At 54.6% G+C, this 20,337-nt stretch overlaps 2 protein-coding genes across 2 annotated transcripts; one reads left to right on the top strand and one right to left on the bottom strand.

Annotated features, from left to right (window-relative positions):
• Positions 1-769: 769 nt before the first annotated feature.
• On the top strand, positions 770-14,483 carry ACTN3 (actinin alpha 3). The gene is made up of 21 exons (XM_003798341.2): positions 770-1,003; positions 4,895-5,009; positions 5,174-5,293; positions 5,629-5,715; positions 5,797-5,884; positions 6,662-6,740; positions 6,832-6,913; positions 7,635-7,720; positions 8,010-8,102; positions 8,580-8,810; positions 8,935-9,082; positions 10,431-10,581; positions 11,117-11,225; positions 11,312-11,452; positions 11,679-11,861; positions 12,301-12,435; positions 12,532-12,711; positions 13,110-13,256; positions 13,344-13,409; positions 13,942-14,100; positions 14,189-14,483. The coding sequence occupies exons 1-21, from the start codon at positions 824-826 to the stop codon at positions 14,345-14,347; spliced, it is 2,739 nt and encodes a 912-aa protein (XP_003798389.1). The 5' UTR covers positions 770-823; the 3' UTR covers positions 14,348-14,483.
• Positions 14,484-14,615: 132 nt separating this feature from the next.
• Positions 14,616-19,453, bottom strand: CTSF (cathepsin F). The gene is given in 14 exon segments (XM_023518345.1): positions 14,616-15,165; positions 15,249-15,307; positions 15,703-15,793; positions 15,886-15,950; positions 16,029-16,148; positions 16,919-16,999; positions 17,079-17,175; positions 17,263-17,408; positions 17,530-17,643; positions 18,184-18,259; positions 18,380-18,523; positions 18,525-18,620; positions 18,877-18,975; positions 19,176-19,453. Coding segments are annotated over 14 exon segments (1,476 nt in total). The 5' UTR covers positions 19,389-19,453; the 3' UTR covers positions 14,616-15,090.
• Between the last annotated feature and the right edge of the window lie 884 nt (positions 19,454-20,337).

Here is a 20,337-nt window from a genome sequence, read left to right as displayed (position 1 = left end):
GACGTCTGCCACGACCAATAGAAGCTCTGAAAGGGTGAGGCAAGCGCTCAGGCTCTGAGGGCGGGGCCAGCATATGAGGAGAGGCGATTGGACCGCGAACGAGATGGGCGGGGCTTGAAATCCCGTTGAGGCCAGAGCCGGGTGACACAGCTAAGTTATCGACCCGCCCTCCCTCGGAGGCTCCGCCCCTCGCGCGGAAGCCTATCTGGCTGGTGTCACTCCCTGGCGCGCTCTGTGGATTGAGTTGCACCCGCAGCGGCGTCGGGGGTTCCCGGCTCAGCACATTCTCCCCCGCTCCCTGCAGCCTCCCCGATATTTATAGCCCTTCCTCGGCCCATCCAGCTGGCTCAGAGCCGCTCCCCATGCTCAGGTGTCTCCCTTCATCATCCCAGGAAACATTAAAACAGCTCGGTGCCTCTGTGTTTCTGGCTGCGAAATGGGGATAGGGCTCTGTTTCCCACCAGCAAGGCACTGGGAGAGCGTCGAGAGAGCCCAGGTACAGCCTTTAGGGCGGCCTGCAACCACTCATTATCGTCATCTCCATTGTATAGAGGAGAAAACAGACTCAGAGAGGGCCTGTGGTTTTCCTAAGGTCACATAGCGCCCAAGCGGCTGAGCCAGAAGGCGAACCCTTGATCTCTGCCTCGAGATCTACCTCCAGTACCCAACATTTCTGCAGTCCCTGGCCCCAGGGCAACCTCTCGCTGGGTCGGGACCCAGTCTCCCACAGCCCTATCCGGTCCCTCCCTCCTTCCCCATATTTAGTGGGAATCCGATCCGGGGCTGGGCCAGGCCCTACTTAACCCAGCCTGGGTGTCCAGAAATGCGCCGAGCGGAGCAGAGCAGAGCTGGGAGCCAGAGCAAGATGATGATGGTTATGCAGCCCGAGGGTCTGGGGGTGGGAGAGAGATCCTTTGCTGGCGGCGGCGAGTACATGGAACAAGAGGAAGACTGGGACCGCGACCTGCTGCTGGATCCAGCCTGGGAGAAGCAGCAGCGGAAAGTGAGTGCTTGCCCATTTCTTGACAGCAAAACTGAGGCCTGAGAGTCCAGGCGGTTTGTCCTGGGCATCTCAGCAGGTCAAGGGCAGGGCCCTGTGCTCGACCTAGACTGCCAATCCTCAGTTTAGGCTCTGCCCATCAGCCCTCTGCTGTCCCCCAGGAATGGAAGGGAGGGCTGGAAGCCCTCATGAGAGGTTTACAATGACAAGGGGTTTAGAATGAACCCTCCAGGATTCATTCCCTGGGGCCCACTGTCTCACTTCTGGTGAAAATGGCAAAGCCCAGGAGATCCAAGTTTGGGAGGTTCAGGAAGAAGAATCTTTCTCCCCATCACTCTCTAGTTAAATATTCCCAGAACCCACCCTGAGGGCTTGCAGCCAGGCAATTAGTGAATCTGGGAATGTGGGGAACAGGAGACTATCTCAGATTCCATCCCACCCTCTGTCTCTCCGGGGTGGGGTCCATAGTCACTCTACCTCATTTGACAGGTGAGGAAACTGAGGCCCAGAAAGGAGCAGACATAGACCCTGAATCATATACTGTCAGAAAACAGGACCCCCCAAACCTGATCTTTGTCCCTTGCCCCACCCCCATTCTTTCTCAAGCTCTCCTCCCTGTCTCAGGGGCCCTGAGTCTGCTGAAAAGGTCACAGGTCAGGAAGGAGGGGAGCCTTGGGTCCCCTTACAGAGTAACCTGACTCTCCAGCCAGATGGACACTTCGTGCTGAGGCAGCATCTTGGGAGAGCTAGAGAGGGGCACATGGGCAGCTGCTGCCCAGGCCCAGCCTGTTGGGCATCAAGGCGACCTCCTTCCCTGAGCTATTTTCACTCCCAGACTTTCCCAAGTGGAGGAGGAAGGACACCTGGGTTCCCAAAGAGAAAATAATCCAGGCCAGAGTAAGAAGTTTGGGGAGTGGCAGGCCAGGGGTAGGGAGGGCACCATGACATCACTGGACCCGCCTCAGCATTCACCAACAGTGTATGACGCCAAAAAAAGACAGTACTTAGGTGCTTGGTGAAATTTGCAGGATCTGAGAATCCCAGAATTTAGAATCAGAGCACTTCCCTTCCGCTAGGTTAGATGACAGGAGATGACTCTAGGGACTGGGAGGCTCAGCTGAGTCTGCTGGGGTGTCCTGGATGATGCACCTCCCCCCAGGCTCCCCCTGCACCTGTCTCTGCGTATGGCTGCTATCCCAGGTTTGGCAATTTCCCAGTGATGTCATCTCTGTCCCTGGCTCCAGCTGCCACCTGTTCTCCAATAACTCCCATTCCCCACCCACCCACCCAGACCTCTCCCAGATCCAGGTCTGCATGCCCCTCGTATGACACGTGCCAGTCTGTGACTGGCGTTTTTCACTTAACCAAGTATTGGAAACATCCTTTCATCCCTACTTACAGTATCCAGCACATCCATTCATTCTAAGGCTGCACAGTATAGATAAATCTCTCTCTAAATCAATCAGCATACCCCGTAGTTGGATATTTGGGTCATTTTTTCTCACCTGGCATTGTTTACCACAAGGTGGTAATAAACATCCTTGTGCTCAGCTTTAGCTCTACCCCTTCCCTGCTCCCTGATGCTCCCTGTGTCACCAGTGACTCTTCCATCCAAGAGCTTTCTTCATTAAGTCTTGGAGCACTCTTGCCTCTTACTACCAGATGCCTGAGTCCTCTTCATTCAACCTCACACAAAAGCATTCATTTAATGAATATTTCTTAAGGAGTTCATGCTGACCAGACGCAGTGGCTCACATCTGTAATCCCAGCACTTTGAGAGACTGAGGTGGGAGGATTGCTATAATGTAAGACCGGCTGAAGAACACAGTAAGACTCCATCTCTACAAAATATAAATTTTTAAAAAAAGAGGTCTGAATCTCAGCACTGTTTTCTGTGCTGGGATTCAGAAAGAGACAAAGTAAAGCCCCTGCCTCAAGAAGCTTACATTCCAGCAAGGACAGTTGTTTCTGTCTCCTCCCCCTAGTTCTCCTCACTGCACCCTTCCTCTCTCGCCCTGTGGTCCAGTCATCACCTCCTCACTTTTCCCTTCTGCTCTGCCTAGCCATTCATCCCCACGCTGCAGCCAGATCAAACTTTCTAAAACATAATTCTGCCCACTCCCCTCCTGCCTGAGGCTTCCCTGACTCCCTGTTGCAGTAAGGATCAAGTTCAAACTCCTAGGCTTAGCACCCAACATCGTGCATGACCTGGCCCCTGCTGCTCCTCCGGCCCGCCTCTCACCACTTACACCCCAACACTCCCAGCTTTATTCCAGCAGTGCCCAGAGAGCTGAAGCCCCACAAATGTAGCAGCTGTTCTCACTGCCAGGCACTTGCCTGAGTGGCTGCTCCTGCTTGCAGTGCCCTTGCCTGCCCTTCCCTGCCTGAATGCCTCCTGCTCCTCCTTCACAGCTCCCGTCAAATATTAGCCCCACCTCATCTGAAGAACCCCTCTCACAGATCCCTCGCAGGTTGCTCCCAGCACTTCACAGACCAACATGACTCTCTGATTGACTGTGAGCTCCTTTGGGGCTGAGACCACATCTCACTGAGTCACATTTGGCCCAATCCAGACCTACCACTTCCAGACCCTGAGCATCTCAGACTCCAGGATTGGAAGGAACTGCAGAAAATCCCACTGCCCTCTCCACTGCTCACATTCCCATCAAGAAGTACTCACATGCCTCAGTGGCAGGAAGCTCACTACCCCCCCCCTTAGCAATGACAGCCCCTCAAGTATTTAAAGGATCATCTCTCATGTCCAGATCCCGCACATCTGGCAAGCTGGCCTAAAGAAGGAAAGCTGAAAGAATTCTAAATGGCTTCCAGGGTCACCTCCCTATTAGTATCTATTTGTGGTGGGGGAATGCTCTGAATTCTAGAATCCTGCCTGGTTGGAAGAAGGACCTGAAACAGCATAGTGACCCCTTCACTGTACAAATGAGGAGACCAAGCAGAGAGTGGGCAGTTCAGCTAGGCCTGAAGCCCACCTATGGACTCTTCCAAGGATTCCACAACTAATAGCAGAATTCAGGGCTCTTGGCTTGGTAGGTTGGCAGAAACTTGTGTACCAGGCTCCAGGTCACCCCCTTCCCCAGCTCTTTACCACCCTGACCCTCTCAGAAGGAGGCTGAGGCTAACTCTGAGGGCCTGGTTGGCTAGTCCTCTATAGCCTGAAAAGCACATTCACACTGGGTCTATGAACTTGAAGGCCAATTTACAGCAGCCCTGGGAGGGAGTTGGGGCTGAGAGAATAATAAGGCAGGTTCACAGTTCCTTAGGCAAAAAACCCTTAGAGCCAGGTGAACTTTAATCCAGAATTTTTCAGGTCGCCTGGCACTAGCCCCTATACCTCAGAGAGCCCCACATTCTGGAATACGTTAAAATTTTCTAAGCCCTCCTCCAGTGCTCAAGACCAATCAAGGCTGGAGTACCGGTGGTAGAGAGCCCCAAGTCTAAAGTGGGACATGCACAGATCTTGGAGCCCATTTCTCCCTTCCCAGGAGAACTAAATCTCAGAGAGGGAAAAGAATTGGCCCAGGATGCACAGCAAGTCAGTGGCTGGCCTGGTACTTGAATCCAGACCTTTAGGCTGTAAGATAGCGGTTCTCAACCTGTGGATTGCGACCTGAACAACCCTTTCACAGGGGTCACCTAATATCAAATATTTACATTATGAATCATAACAGTAGCAAGAATTATAGTTATGAAGTAGCAACGAAAATAATTTTATGGTTGTGGGTCACCACAACACGAGGAACTGTATTAAAGGGTTGCATCATTAAGAAGGTTGAGAGCCACTGCTCTAAGACTTACCCTGCCCAAGGAGCCAGGACTGTGTCCCACATCCCCCAGACACAGTCCCAGGGTCTGAGTGCTGCCCTCTGCCCCCAGACCTTCACTGCCTGGTGCAACTCACACCTGCGCAAGGCAGGCACCCAGATTGAGAACATCGAGGAAGATTTCCGCAATGGCCTCAAGCTCATGCTTCTCCTGGAGGTCATTTCAGGTGAGGGTTGATCCAGCGTTCATGGGCCCTAGACTCGGGGGAATCGAGAGGGCTGGGGGAGCAGGGCTGCAGAGAGCTGGAGGGGACTTGAGGGGAAGGAGAGAGATTGGGGACAATGTCTTCAGCTGCCTCTCATGACCTTTGACCTCTCCTCTTATACACAGGAGAGAGACTGCCCAGGCCAGATAAAGGGAAGATGCGTTTCCATAAAATTGCCAATGTCAACAAAGCCCTGGACTTCATTGCCAGCAAGGGAGTTAAGCTGGTATCCATCGGTGCTGAAGGTGAGGAGATGGCTAGAGGGGGCCTGGACAGGGAGTGGGGGGCTCGCCTGACATCAGCATGTCACCTCTGTGAGCCTCAGTTTCTTTATTTCAGTGATGGAGCTAATCATCTCTGCCTCTCGCAGGAGAGACTACAAAGAGTGAATGTGCCCAAAGTGCCAGCACAGCACCCATCATACCTGCAAGGTGTCATTTACCATAACAACAGATGCTGGGTGCCAGTGCTGGGCTGGGGACAAGGGCCAGAGAGCTGAGTAAGGGAGAAGGTGAGCTGAGGCCTAGAGCACTGGCCTTGAATGCCAGGCAGAATCTGTCCTGTCATCTCCACCCCGCAGAGATCGTTGACGGGAACCTGAAGATGACCCTGGGTATGATCTGGACCATCATCCTTCGCTTTGCCATCCAGGACATCTCGGTGGAGGGTGAGCAGTGGGGAACGAGGTGGGGTGAGAGGGTGGCCCCTACCCCTTCCCAACTAATGGTCCCGTCCCACCCTCACCCAGAAACCTCAGCCAAGGAAGGCTTGCTCCTATGGTGCCAGCGGAAGACAGCACCATACCGCAATGTCAACGTGCAGAACTTCCACACCAGGTCTGTCCCTGGTCACCAAATGCACCAGGCCTCTGTTGGGTGCTAGGCTCAGAAAGGAGCCCTCCCTGGTCAGTGAGGGGCACAGAGCTGGCCCCTGTCACAAGCCACAGTTGGGAGGGAAAGGTCACAGCCAAGTTCCTGGAACAGTGTCTGAAAATAGGAGTCAGTAACTGTTGAATTGAACAGAATTGAATCCAGAGGGTTATAGAGATTCTGGAAGAAGGAGTGATTGAGACATCCCTAGAGGCTCAGCACCTGTAGCACAGTGGTTATGGTGCCAGTCACATACACCAAAGGTGACAGGTTCAAACCCAGCCCCAGGCCAACTAAACAACAATGACAACTGCAATAAAAAATAGCCAGGTATTGTGGTGGGAGCCAGTAGTCCCAACTATTTGGGAGGCTGAGACAAGAGAATCATTTAGCCCAATAGTTTGAGGTTGCTGCAAGCTGTGATGCCACAGCACTCTACCAAGGGCAACATAGTAAAACTCTGTCTCAAAAAAAAGAGACCTTCCTGGAAGGGCATTCCAGCTAGAGGGAGTCTAGAGGGCAAAAACATTTAGAAACTGGGCTGGTATAGGCATAGGTGTGTGAGGGAGCCCTGGCGAGCTTGCAGGAGATGGTCCAAGTTGGTAATGAAGGTCTCACATGCCTAGCTAAGCTAATGTACTTCACTCCATTACAGATGAAGCTGTCCTGCAGGGGGCTCCTGGGCTAAGGGGAGGACTGGGCCTCACCTAGAACCCAGGCCTCACCCTCCTTCTCTTTGCCCAGCTGGAAGGACGGCCTGGCCCTCTGTGCTCTCATCCACCGACACCGCCCTGACCTCATCGACTATGCCAAACTGCGTAAGGTAGGCCTCTGCCACCTTGTCCCTCACTCCCACCCCAACTCCATGACCTCTGCCCTCAGCTGACCTTTCACCCCCACACATACCCATCTAGGATGATCCCGTTGGCAACCTGAACACTGCCTTTGAGGTGGCAGAGAAATACCTGGATATCCCCAAGATGTTGGATGCAGAAGGTGAGAGTGAGCCTACTGTAGGCGACAACTGCTTTCTCACCAGTGGGCACGTGCACCTGCTGCACCTTTGCTCTCCTCATCCCTCCTCCTGAGCACTCTGTGCCGACTCTGCTCCCTGCTCAGCATCCCTCCTGCTACGGCCCCTTTCTCCAAAAGCCCTCTGTTTTGTCCCTTGCCCTGCCCTCTCCTGCTTCTCCCACCCCACCACCACCTCACAACCCAGTTACCTGGGTTGCCTGGGATAATGTTGATCCCCCAAGACTGGTAGCTCTTCTGGGTCCTGAGGAAGGTGTTTAGGCGACTGAAGCAGCAAGTCCTCTCTGAGCACTATGCCAGCAAGGTATCCTGGCTGTGCGGGCACTGATGGGGCGAGACCTGTTCTGTCTCTGAAGAGCTTTTGGACTTGGGGAAAACATAGACAGACAAATGGAGTTACAGGATGATTAGAGGCATAAGGCAGTGTGACTTGTCCCCCATGAGGACCATGGTGGCTGCCCACTCACCCACTTACCTGCCACAGGGGGAGGTTGTTGGGCCCTGGGGTGATCAGAGAGGGTTTCAGGGAAGAGGAAGGTGCTGGGCTTGGTGTAGCTGGCAGCTGGTGGCCACAAATAGATGTCTCCACGCCCTCCCACACTGGGGGAGTTCTCTGCTTGGGTGGTGCCTGAGCCCATTCCCCACCCTGGCCTTGACCAATACACACTTCATTACCCTCCCCCAGACATCGTGAACACCCCAAAGCCAGATGAGAAGGCTGTCATGACCTACGTTTCCTGCTTCTACCATGCCTTTGCTGGGGCTGAGCAGGTGAGGGGGCCTTGCTGCTGCTGCCTAGGCTGGACTATGCACAAGAGGGCCAAAATTGCAGCAGTCCAGTATTTGGAGGCAGGAACCATTGGGAATGGCTGGGAATGCCATTGTCCCAGCTTTACACACTCAGGGGCCTCAGGAACAGAAATCCCTGGCCTGGAAGCTGCCTCCCCACCTAAGAGATGTTGTCCCCCATCCCCTCCCCTATTTGCCAGAGATCTGGGTTTTGAGGGCATTATAGAGGCAACCTGTTTTAATGCCAACCCTTCACCCTCCCCCACCACAGGCAGAGACAGCTGCCAACAGGATCTGCAAGGTGCTGGCGGTGAACCAGGAAAATGAAAAGCTGATGGAGGAGTATGAGAAGCTCGCCAGTGAGGTAGGGCCCAGAGAGACCCCCCACCACTCTCTCCCAGCCTAGCCCTCTTGAACCTTCTAGGCCTGCTGACCCCATGCCTGGGATGACAGATCCTTCTGCTTTGAGGATCTCTGGCCTCCTCCCAGTCCCTTCCTGCCAGTCCCCACCCATCACTAGTCCTTCTGTCTATCCAAGCTCCCAGTCATTCACTGATTCACTCAACACTCATTCATTACTCATTTATTGATCCATCCATTCATATTTAGGCAATCATGTGGCCCTTTGCTCTGCACCAATCTACATTAGCTCCTGGACTCAAAAATTACCCGTTACTCTCCTCTGCTGACTTGTGAGGACTACCCCATTCTGCCCTCCATAGTTGTACAGGTCACCCCCATGTACCAGAGGCTGGTCTTCTGGCCAGAGCTGGGGGGTGGGTGAAGGGTGGGTGAGGTGGCCAGGTCAGCTCTCAGCCTTACCCCTGCCTGGCTCTGGCAGCTGCTGGAGTGGATCCGCCGCACGGTCCCATGGTTGGAGAACCGAGTGGGTGAGCCCAGCATGAGTGCCATGCAGCGTAAGCTGGAGGACTTTCGGGACTACCGGCGCCTGCACAAGCCACCCCGCGTGCAGGAGAAGTGCCAACTGGAGATCAACTTCAACACTCTGCAGACCAAGCTGCGGCTGAGCCACCGGCCCGCCTTCATGCCTTCTGAGGGCAAGCTGGTCTCGGTGAGCCAGGCAGGCATGGAGGTGGCCTCAGCTCTGTTCACATCCCCTGGGTGACATTGGGCTTTGTGTCCCGATCTGTACAATGGGCAAACCATGATGCAGAGCACCTTGATCTGACCCACAGGACATTGCCAATGCGTGGCGCGGGCTAGAGCAGGTGGAAAAGGGCTATGAGGACTGGTTGCTCTCGGAGATTCGGCGCCTGCAGCGGCTCCAGCACCTGGCTGAGAAATTCCGGCAGAAGGCCTCCCTGCACGAAGCCTGGACCCGGGGTAGGTGCTCTTCTTGGGACTGGAGTTGCTTCTGGGTGGAGGCGGGTGGGCTGAGGGTTTGGGGGGGTGTCCTTGAAAAATGGGCAGGACAGAATAGGTACTTATCAGGGAAGCTGGAGACTGGAGTTCTAGACCCACCCTGACTTACTGTGATGTAGGCTGGGACTCTCTTTGGGCCATTATCCCTCTATGGGCCAGTTTATTTATCTGTAAACTTAGCCCCATTGCCCTGTAAGTCTGCTCTGATTATTTTGTTATTTAGCATTTTATTTGTACATATAGCTGGTGTGGAAAAGTAAGTCCATCATTAACCCTAATATCACCTGTCATACTCAAAGTATAGTGATGCTAAAATATTGCATAAATCAAATACAAATATCACTCTATATAGAAACATTCTCTCAGTCCCCTGCCAAGGATTTTAATCATACAAATCAATAAGTCCTGCCTAAAAATGGTTTTTAAAATCCCACTAATAATAAATTATGGGCTCGGTGTCCATAGCTCAGTTGTTAGGCTGGTGAGTTTGAACCCAGCCGGGGCCTGCTAAACAACAATGACAACAACAACAAAAAAATAGCTGGGCATCCTGGCGGGCACCAGTAGTCTCAGCTACTGGGAGGCTGAGGCAAGAGAATTGCTTAAGCCCAAGAGGTGGAGGTTGCTGTGAGCTATGATGTCATAGCACTCTACCAAGGGTGACAAAGTGAGACTCTGTCTCAAAAAAAAAAAAAAAAAGAATTATGGACATAATGAATACCAATGTTTTGGTATAATAAGAATTTGCAGCTTAATACCTTAAATTTGCTTAATTCCTCAAATCCTTAAATTTGCAGCTAGTTATGTGATCCTGGGGAGGTCTCTGAGCCTCTAAACCTCATTTATTTCCTCTGCAAAATGAGAAGCACTCAATAAATGGTTGCTACTGTTACTATTATGATTATTTTGGGTTTTATTTGTGTAATTATGATAATCATCATTATTTATTCATCCAACAAATATTCATGAAAGGTCTACGAAGCGCCAGGCATTGCGGCAGGTGCTGGGGAAACAGTTGGGGTTCATGGGGCTCACCAAGTCATTGAGAGGTCAAATAATTCCAAAACTGTATTGAGAGCCAGCCTGGACCTTGCTGGGTTAGGAGACATCATTTATGGGTCACACCAGGGAACAGAAACGACACCTAGTTTTACTACATTGGCGCCTCAGAGCAAACCCCTAGGGCAGGCTGGGCAGGTGTGATCACCTGCAGTCACAGATGAGGATGCTCCAAAGTCACATAGCAGGCCGAACTTGCTCCTGCCATGGCCGCTGCTGAGTGACGGCAGCCGGGCCTCTCTCCGAGCAGGCAAGGAGGATATGCTGAGCCAGCGCGACTATGAGTCGGCCTCGCTGCAGGAGGTGCGGGCGCTGCTGCGGCGCCACGAGGCCTTTGAGAGCGACCTGGCGGCGCACCAGGACCGCGTGGAGCATATCGCCGCGCTAGCCCAGGAGCTCAAGTAGGACCCTGACCTTTGGTGGCAAGTCCCGCCCTCTTTCCCACCGCTCTCCTCCCTATTACCCTCCAGCCTAGCCCTGGCTCGATGACCCCAGCGTGGTACCAGTGTCCTTCCCCATCACCACTCTCTCCGCCCCTCCTGGATCCACCCTATCTCCGGACCCCGCTCTGCTGCCCACACTTTTCGCTACTGGCTACTAACCTGTCCACTCCATGGCCTGCGCTCTAACCTGGCCGCTCCCTTCACCACGGGTGCAGGACTGCTACCCTAAACCCTCTTCGTCAGCCTCAGGCTGCCGCCGCCTCCTGTAAGACCGCCCCTTCTCGCATAACCCCGCTCCCAGGCGCCAGTCCCTGCCCTCCATCCAAGCACCGAATGGGTGCCGCCCTTCTGGTAGGAACCCTAGGAAAGCCCTGTTCCGCCCCCTGCCCCCCGCCCCCACCTGCCCTGGCTTCCTTATCCTACGGGTTCCAGCCCAGGGAGGGCAGTCAGGAGGAGACCGCCGTCTCACCCCACACTCCCTCATTTCTCCCAGCGAACTGGACTACCACGAGGCAACCTCCGTGAACAGCCGCTGCCAGGCCATCTGTGACCAGTGGGACAACCTGGGCACGCTGACCCAGAAGAGGCGGGACGCGCTAGAGGTGGGTCTGGGGACAGAGAGCTGAGGGGCAAGGATGGGTGAGGCAGCCCTGATGGGCAGGCTGCTGAGCTCCCATCCCCTCCCTAGCGGATGGAAAAGCTCCTGGAGACCATTGACCAGCTGCAGCTGGAGTTTGCCCGGCGGGCCGCACCCTTCAACAACTGGCTGGATGGTGCTGTGGAAGACCTGCAGGATGTATGGCTTGTGCACTCCGTGGAGGAGACCCAGGTGGGCTCCAGGGTTGGGGGAGGCTTGATGGCAATGGGATGACAGGGAAGCTGGCCCAATATCCTGTTGGTCACTGCCTGTGCTCCTGGGGAATGGAGGCAGGAGGAAAACCCCAGTTTCTAAGGATGCCTGAGTCTCCACTGGTGTTGGACCACTGGTGTCCTGAAGCTTGTTGCTGCTCCTGGGGTGGGGAGTGCTTGCTGATGGCTCCTGCCTGTTACCCCAGAGCCTGGTGACAGCCCACGAGCAGTTCAAGGCCACTCTGCCTGAGGCTGACCGAGAGCGAGGTGCCATCATGGGCATCCAGGGTGAGATCCAGAAGATCTGCCAAACGTATGGGCTGCGGCCCAGCTCCTCCAACCCCTACATCAGCCTCAGCCCGCAGGACATCAACAACAAGTGGGACAAGGTCAGTGCCACTTGTAGCCTTTTCCTGCCAACCCCTCCTTTATACCCTGACCACCCTGAAACCATGGATGTCCCAAAACACGGAATAGGGGTCTGCCACGGGCTCCACGTGGCACTGGTTAAGTAACCTTGCCTGTTTCAGCCTCATCTGTATAATGGCTGTAACAGCAGCATTTTCCTGTCAGGACTGATGTAAGTAGAATTGAGTCTTATGTGTGGACAAAACAACCTATGTTAGTTATAAATGTTGTCATCAGCTCCCATGTTACAGTTGAGGAAACAAGCCTACACTGCCTTGCCCAAGAGCTTTCCCAGAAGCCCAATAAGGCTCACAGGGGCTGAGTTAGAAGGGCAAGGAAAAGGACCTGTGGGCCCATCTCAACCCTAGAGCCACCTTCCAACCCCCAGAGCTGGCCCTACCACAACCACTCTCCTTCCAGATCCGAAAGCTGGTGCCCAGCCGTGACCAGACACTGCAGGAGGAGTTGGCACGGCAGCAGGTGAACGAGAGGCTCCGGCGACAGTTTGCAGCCCAGGCCAATGCCGTCGGACCATGGATCCAGGCAAAGGTGGAGGTGAGAGCTTGGATGGTGGGGCCAACCTGGGGGAGTGGGGCCACGGCTGAGCTACACGGAGCTGGGAACCCTCATGCTGTCTGGGTACCCCTGTAGGAAGTGGGGAGGCTGGCAGCAGGGCTGATTGGCTCTCTGGAGGACCAGATGGCTGGGCTGCGGCAGCAGGAGCAGAACATTATCAACTATAAGAGCAATATTGACCGGCTAGAGGGTGACCACCAGCTGTTGCAGGAGAGCCTGGTGTTCGACAACAAGCACACCGTCTATAGCATGGAGGTGGGACACAGCTTGCAGCACAGGGGGAAGCTGGGGTCATCGCAGCAGGACATGGCATGTGTGTCCGTGGGGGTCCCCAGTGCAGTTTGGCTAGGCCCTCTAATGTACTCCCAGTGATGCTGAGATCCAGCAATGGAAAATGACCTGTCCAGAGTCACAAAGCAGTGTAAAGCCAGGCCAGGATTGGCTGTAGCTAGTTGATCAATTCTTAATACATAAATCATCAGACTTTAAGGCAGGAAGAGGGGGTGGGGGCCACTCAGTGGAACCTCCAGGTGGAGACGAGGCCCAGTGAGGGGAAGTACTTGCCTAGGGTCCCTCAGTGGATTGGGGGTAGAGCTAGAGTCAGTGGCCAGGTGCTGGCCACCCACTGACTGTAACTGTCTCCTGCTCCCCAGCACATCCGCGTGGGCTGGGAGCAGCTGCTCACTTCTATTGCCCGCACAATCAATGAGGTGGAAAACCAGGTACTGACCCGAGACGCCAAAGGCCTGAGTCAGGAGCAGCTCAATGAGTTCCGGGCATCCTTCAACCATTTTGACCGGGTCAGCAGTGGCCCAGCTCTGTAGGGTAAGAGACTTGGGGGTTTGGGGAATTTGGACCAAGCCTAATGTCCACTCACACCCTTACAGAAGCGGAACGGGATGATGGAGCCCGATGACTTCCGTGCTTGCCTCATCTCCATGGGCTATGACTTGGTGAGTAGTCTGGACAGCCTCCCAGGAGTCCCATCAGTGCACTTGCTATGTACTGACCCCTCACACCCACACTTTCAAGGGACTAGCAAGAGCTCAGAGAAGTAAATTAACTTGGACCTAGTTCTGTGTGTCCCCCAAAGTCTGAGTTTGAAGCCTTCTGGACAGCCTCCCAGGAGTCCCATCAGTGCACTTGCTATGTACTGACCCCTCACACCCACACTTTCAAGGGACTAGCAAGAGCTCAGAGAAGTAAATTAACTTGGACCTAGTTCTGTGTGTCCCCCAAAGTCTGAGTTTGAAGCATTTTTACCTCAGAGAAACAGCACTACAGAGAGAGATGTAGCTCCAGAAAGAAAATCAGGACTAACTAGCAACCCAGGGCACCGCAGAGGGCAGGAAGCAGACTTCAGCCTAGCATAAAGAGCTGAGGTCTTTGGAGGAAGGGGACACACTGTCACGGGGATTGTACAAATGAGGCTGGCTCCCCGGGTGTCGGCATTCACAGACACAGTGCCTGGCTCCTATTCTCCAGGGGGAAGTGGAGTTTGCTCGCATCATGACCATGGTGGACCCAAATGCAGCTGGGGTCGTGACCTTCCAGGCCTTTATTGACTTCATGACCCGAGAGACAGCAGAGACTGACACAGCTGAGCAAGTTGTGGCCTCTTTCAAGATCCTGGCAGGAGACAAGGTGAGCCCCAGACAGTGGAGGGGCTGACAAGTGGGGGATGAGAGGCAAGGAACAGGCTTGTAGGCTCTTAACACCTCCTCTCCTGCAGAGCTACATTACCCCTGAGGAGCTGCGGCGGGAGCTGCCAGCCGAGCAGGCTGAGTACTGCATCCGCCGTATGGTATCCTACAAGGGATCTGGGGCCCCGCCTGGAGCCCTGGACTACGTGGCCTTCTCCAGTGCACTCTATGGGGAAAGTGACCTCTGACCTCCACCACTGAAGCTCTCCACGAAAGATGGAGGGAGGGAGCTCCCTGGGGCTGAGCCCATCTATCCCTCAGAGCAAGGGCCTTAGAGCTCAGCCAGCCAAGTTTTTCTGAATAAAGATCTATCTGTGGGCCTCTCCCCATCTCCTTTTAGTTCTTTAAATAGAAGCTGGGTCCTGGGGCTCTTGGGCAGGACCAGCCATGCCACCTTGACCACCAGGGATTCTGACCACCCCTCTGTGCCCTCAGGGACTGAGCACTCACACCACATTGGGGACCAGAACACCTCTTTATTGCTGTTAGAAGGGGCAGTTACAAGTATCCTAAGTCTAGAAGGGGAACCTGTCCCCAAACCTGGGGAAACTAGAAAATTTCTAGCAAATAGAGGAAAGCTGGGGCAGGAAACCAGAGCCTGCTGAGGACAGAGCTGGGTTTAAGATCAGAATATCTTCTTCTTGCCTATTACCCTAGTCCAGAGCTCGTGCCCTAGTGTCAGCCACCAAAAAATATTCAGCCCCAGAACCTCCTAGCTACTACAATGCAACAGGTGCAGGTGGGGGGCTGCGGAGTGGGAGTGGGTGGCAGGGAGTAGGGGCTATGCTAGCTGGGTGCCCTTTGCTCACCCCAAGTTACTTGGTGCTGGTCCCTCAGCCAGCTGGCCCTCTTGGGGAGGGGCCTGGACATGCAGGTCAGACTCGGGGAGGGGCTGCTCCTGTTGGCACCAGGTCCCGAGCCAGCGGGCTCCTCATTCCACCACTGCTGAGCTGGCCATAGTGTTCACTCCACAAGCCCCAGACCCACGGTGCAAGTAGTAGTAGCCCTGAGGGAGGGGGGAGAGGGGACTGGTGAAGGCACCAAGGTAGGATGGCACTTAAGAACTGTGGCCAAGCAGAAAAGACTCACCTGTTCGCCCCAGTCGGTGCCCCAGCTGTTCTTGATGGCCCAGAAGGGAATATCAGAGCCTGGGGAGCAGTGTGGGGTGCAAGAAGTCAGAGGCCCCCAATTCTACAGTCAGAGTCTCAAGCACATTGCACCCTTCAGATATCTGCGGGGGACCTACTGTTTGACAGGTACTGGGGAAAGAGCAAAAAGCAAGCAAGGCCCACCTGCCCCCCTCATGGAAACCTGGCCCAGTTCAGGGCAGGGGAGAGCACTACTCTTAGCAGGTTATTGAGCCAATCTCCCACAGCCTCAACCACCCTGGAGGGCATAGCTGACTCCTGCCTTGCCCACAGCCTGCAGCAGTAAGGACAGGGCTGCCAAGCATTCCCCTGATTTCCCCCTCTAAAGGTCCTAAGATGCTGTGGTCTGACCCCCTGTGGCCGAGGTGGCTGTACAGGCAGTCAGTGGAACTCACGGTTGCCATAGCCCACTATCAGTACAGCGTGGTCGATGAGCCAAGGGGTGCAGAGAGGCCGGAGTGGGCGCGATATCCCATGGCGGTAGAACTGGGGAGAAAGAAAGGAGTGGGGGGCCAGCTCTAAGGAGAAGTAAAGGAATCAGCAAGCGAGGGAGCAGGGGCAGCAGGTGAAGGCCCTACCTGCATGCCAAAGGCATTGATGGCAACGGAGATCGGGCCTTTCTTGGCCAGCCAGGCCGCCAGTTCTGAGGTGGGAGAGACAGTGTTAGGGAGCACCTATACCTAGCCCTACATGGCCTGGCCTCACTCCACCCCTCACTCACTTTGCTCATTATGGCTCAGCTCCACTGAATCATTGATGTAGACCTTGGCCTTCTCTGCTGAGAAGTTGCAGGCCTGCATTTGGCCCTGGTAGCTGTAGTCCTCTTCTGTCTCCAGCCCTCCTGGGGATGGAGGGAGTAGGTCAGGGGGTGGGTAGGATGTCTAAGCTAAGACTAAGCTAAGCCTCTTAGACATGAGGTCTTGTATTCCTCACCCACCCTAGGTTACAGGCCATTCCCTCTGAGGAGCACCCCCATTCTAGAAATGATACAACCAGGGATGGGATAGGTGAAGAGGAAAGAGCAACAACCAGCAAGAAAAGTAGCAGGGATAGAACTCAACTCCCAACTTCTGACTCCTTCCCAATGACTCCTCCCAGCATTCCTGGCACTCCTGACCTTGTTTTTCTTGTTCCACTGACTGTCCGCTCCTAATCTAACCTAGACCCATGACTAGCCACCTCAGTCCTTCAGACCTTCAGCCTTCCATCACTGCAGCCCACCACTGAACTGAATTGCCAAATTAGGTCAACCTCCCCTCAGGAGTGAGGTGTGTTGCTACCTGGCTTAGCAGCATTAGGGAAATACAGACCCCTCCCCAAGCATCAAATATACCAAGACCCCCTGCTCACCAAGTCCCTGCTATGAGCCTTCCTCATTTGACATTCAAAGTAGTCCTACAAGTTGGGCATGGTGAGCCCCATTTCACAGATGAGATAAGTGAGGCTCTGAAAGAGCTGACTTGTCCAAGGTCTTCAGCCAATAAGGGTCAGTAATTAAGACTAGAACCCAGCTCTGTGTGACTCCCATGCTTATGTCTCCTCCTCATACACTGACCTCCTTCAGAGGAAGAGGGGGCTCCTGTTGCCCTGCCTCACCCCACTGATGCATACCCAAATTCTTTATGGCTGAGTAGGCGTTGGAAGGCAAGCCACCCAGGCAGGCTTTGTCCATCTTGTCACAGTCCAAGAGCTCTAGGAGACAGAAGGCCAGTCCTAAGAAGCCCTCCAGAGGGGGTGGGGTGGGGACAACGGGAGCAAGTGAGATACTCACCCTGCTCAGAGAGGGACAGCAGGGTCCCCTGTTTCAGGAACCACTGGCCCTCCACATTGCCTGTGACTGAGAAAGCCCAGCAGGAGCCACACATACCCTAAGAGAAACGGGCTGAGTCAGGGTTGGATCCTTCTCTAGCTCCCATGCAGTGCTCATGTCCCACCTTGACTTCCAGGGGTCCAACCTGGTTCTTAACGTTAGTGACAGCCCCCTTATTTCTCCAGTCCCATTCTGGTGGGGCGGGGTCACCCACAGGCTTGGCTACACGCATCTTCTTGCCAGGATCTTCTCGTAGGAGAGGATTCAGGTAGATGGTACGGAACTCCTCCTCTGTAGAAAAAGGTGGCAGGGCATGGGAAGGAAGAGTATTCTAAGCCAGCCCTGACCAGGCACCTTGGGAGTAGGCCCTGTCTCTTCCATGCTCCACAATGGCTCTGGCCATCACTCTTACCTGTGAGATCACTGAACTTGGTAATCCCGTAACGAGCTGTGCCTTGATCCAGGGCCTGGATCTTCTGTGCTCGTACCATATTATTGATAAAGATGGACAGGCGCCACTGGGTTTCTGAAGACCAAGGATCAAGAGAGGAGGCCCTCAATCCCAGACAATTATACAAGGAGGGAAAATTAGAGCTAACAGGTAGAGGTTTCCCTGAGGAGTAGGTGCATTCTGGATCAGCCCTGAAGCTCTTCTCAAGAACAGAACCCTCGGGCAGGTGGAAGTCAGGGACCAGACTTGCAATTGATGAAGTTGGAGGTGTGATCAACTTTTGGGGCCAAACTGGAATGACGACTTCCCAGGTATGAAAACAGAAATCAAAGTGGGGAAAAACCATGGTACCAGGGAGCCTATAGCAGAGAAAATTTAGCTACTGCTCCACACCACCCTGCCCAGAATGATGGGAGGCCCATGATTTCTGACCAGGAAGATAAGATAGGATAAGGGGCTGGGTACTTGGGGTGGCTGCCCAGGAGAGCTTGAGGACTTAGGGAACCTTGAAAGGCACATCCTCTGTGCCCTTCCATTCCCCAACATCAAGATCCCATGTTGTGGGAGAAGGCCCTGATCTGATTCAAACAGGTACGGTCAAGGCTAGGTCCTCACCTTCCTTACTCTCGTATGTCCGGTTATAGGTGGTGAGAAAGTTCTTGAAGACTGAAAGCATCTGCATGGAAAAGTCCTGGAAGAACAGAAAGATCTTCACAAGGAGTTCAGCCTGACCAAGGAGCCCCACTGCAGGGTGAGGGAGGAGAAGCAGAATAAGGCAACAGGTGACTCTCCCAAGATATGGGCTCCTCACCTTGGATAGAGGACCCTTGTTCAACAGCGAAATGACTGAACTCAAAGTCTGGTTTTTCCCATCTGGATAGGGTAGGGACAGAGAGGAAATCAAGACTAAACTCTGAGTATCAAAGTATGATGGGGTTATCCCAGCATCCTTGGGCTATCCCAGCACCTGTAACCTTGGTATCCACTGGGCTGCAGTCCCTCCTCAGCAGCATGTGTTTTCCTAGCTCGTCCAGGATTTCAAAGCTGCAGAGCTGGAGGGAGAGGAAGAAACCAGTCTGGGGGTGGGATGGGAGCAAGGACTGGGCAAGACAGAACTAGAGGCTTTATAGATGAAGATAACCCCAAGGCACAGTGGAGAGCGAGGCACAGCGGGCACCCCCATGTCCTCATTTCCATAGTATCTTGGGATCCCTGCCTCAGATCCCCGCCTCTTCACCTGATCCTTCACCATCCAACCGCTGCCTGACTCAGCCTGGGGAGGAGAAAGGCTGGAGCCCCACCACTCACCAGAGTTTTTTTGGACACTGGGAGCTGGCACACCGTGGGGTCGTTGCAGGGTGGCTCCTCCAAGGACGCCTCCAAGGAGTACAGCGACCCCTGATCCGCCTGGACAGAGAAGCAGGTGTGGCAGACACAGCCACTCCCTCCCTAGCCCGTCCTTCACTGACCCAACAGCCCTACCGTGCCGCCCTCCCAACTCCGGGTCAGCAGAGGTTCATCTCTCCGCTGTCCAGGCCCCACATCACAGTCTAGGCCAAAATTCCCATCCGTCTCCGAGGGAGGCCCGGCCCCCAGCACGATCTCACCTGGCGGACGCGGCCGCGCACTGCTCGAAGCACCGCCTGGGTCCCCGGAGCCCGGTCCCGGTTGTACATCTCCAGGGCGAAGCGGGCGGGCTCCAGCAGCGCCGGGGACGGCGGCCCCCAGGCCTCAGCGCCGGCGCCTCGGGGCTTGGTGGGGGCCGGAGCCGCGCCCGGGAGCAGCCCCAACAGCGACAGCAGCTGCAGCCAGGGCGCCATGGCCAGAACTAAGCCGGCGGCCGGGACTCACAGACCGACAGACCCGCGGACCAACCGACCGGGCGGGAGCCCGCAGCCGAGGGGCCCGCCCCTCCCACCCGCGCGCTGGCCAATAGGCGCTTGCCTGGGGCGACTGCGCGGTCTCTTATTTACGCCAGGCACGTGGGGACGCCGGAGGATGAGGAGGGGCAGGTTGCCGGCTCGGGAGTAAATCTCTGGGCTCAAGTTTAGCGCTCGCTTGTCACATGCCGGGCATTACGTGCAGTTTCCCTTTATCCGTCTCAGGCAATCTCGCGAAGTAAGTACTATCTTCATCTTAAATTGAGAGCATAGAGGTCTGGAGAGATTAACTGCCTTGTCAAACATCTGTTAAGAGGAAGAGTGGATTGGAACAGCAGGTAGCTGCCTTCTGCCAAGCTCAGTTGCCTCTTTGAGGCCCTGCTTCCTACAGCGAAATGGTAGTGTCTCAGGCTGTTTTGAGAGCAAACGCAATCATGCACGCGTTTGATAACCGCTAAAGGGACGTGCACAGCTGGGTTGAGACTGTTCCTTCAGTCCTTTGCCCGCTGCGTTCCAGAGGCTGCCGAGAGGAAGCGTGTGCAAATGCCTTGGGCAGCGTGCTGCGTTGTTCCAGCTCACAGTCCAGTGGGCAGATGAGAAAGGACATTTTCCTGCAAGCTGGTCTTGGCTGGGAAAAAAGGAAACTGGGACAGGATAGTTAAAGGGAATTGGAGCAATCACAGAAGGGAGTCGGGGAAACTGATACGGATGTATTAGGGATCATCTAGTCCAAACCTGACTTGTGTTAGCAGAGGTCCAGAGGCAAATTCAACCTACCCAGAAATTAGCTCTGGAGCCAGCTCACTGTTCTGGTTGCCAGCTGAAGTCTGAGAGGGGAGGACCTGAAAGATTCCAGCAGATGCTGACTCCCCCTGCTTGTGCCCTCCCC

Source organism: Otolemur garnettii, unplaced genomic scaffold (genome assembly GCF_000181295.1).
Source record: "Otolemur garnettii isolate 467f Iridium unplaced genomic scaffold, OtoGar3 scaffold00134, whole genome shotgun sequence".
NCBI classification, from domain to species: domain Eukaryota; kingdom Metazoa; phylum Chordata; class Mammalia; order Primates; family Galagidae; genus Otolemur; species Otolemur garnettii.
Note: the sequence above shows the minus strand (reverse complement) of the source record. Positions and strands in the feature narration are given on the sequence as shown.

Coding starts and splice junctions, on each gene's coding strand:
- ACTN3 (XM_003798341.2), top strand. CDS start 824: ATGCGCCGAGCGGAGCAGAGCAGAGCTGGGAGCCAGAGCAAGATGATG. Junction 11,862..12,300: donor TCAACAACAAGTGGGACAAG/GTCAGTGCCACT, acceptor CTCTCCTTCCAG/ATCCGAAAGCTGGTGCCCAG. Junction 13,257..13,343: donor CCTTCAACCATTTTGACCGG/GTCAGCAGTGGC, acceptor ACACCCTTACAG/AAGCGGAACGGGATGATGGA.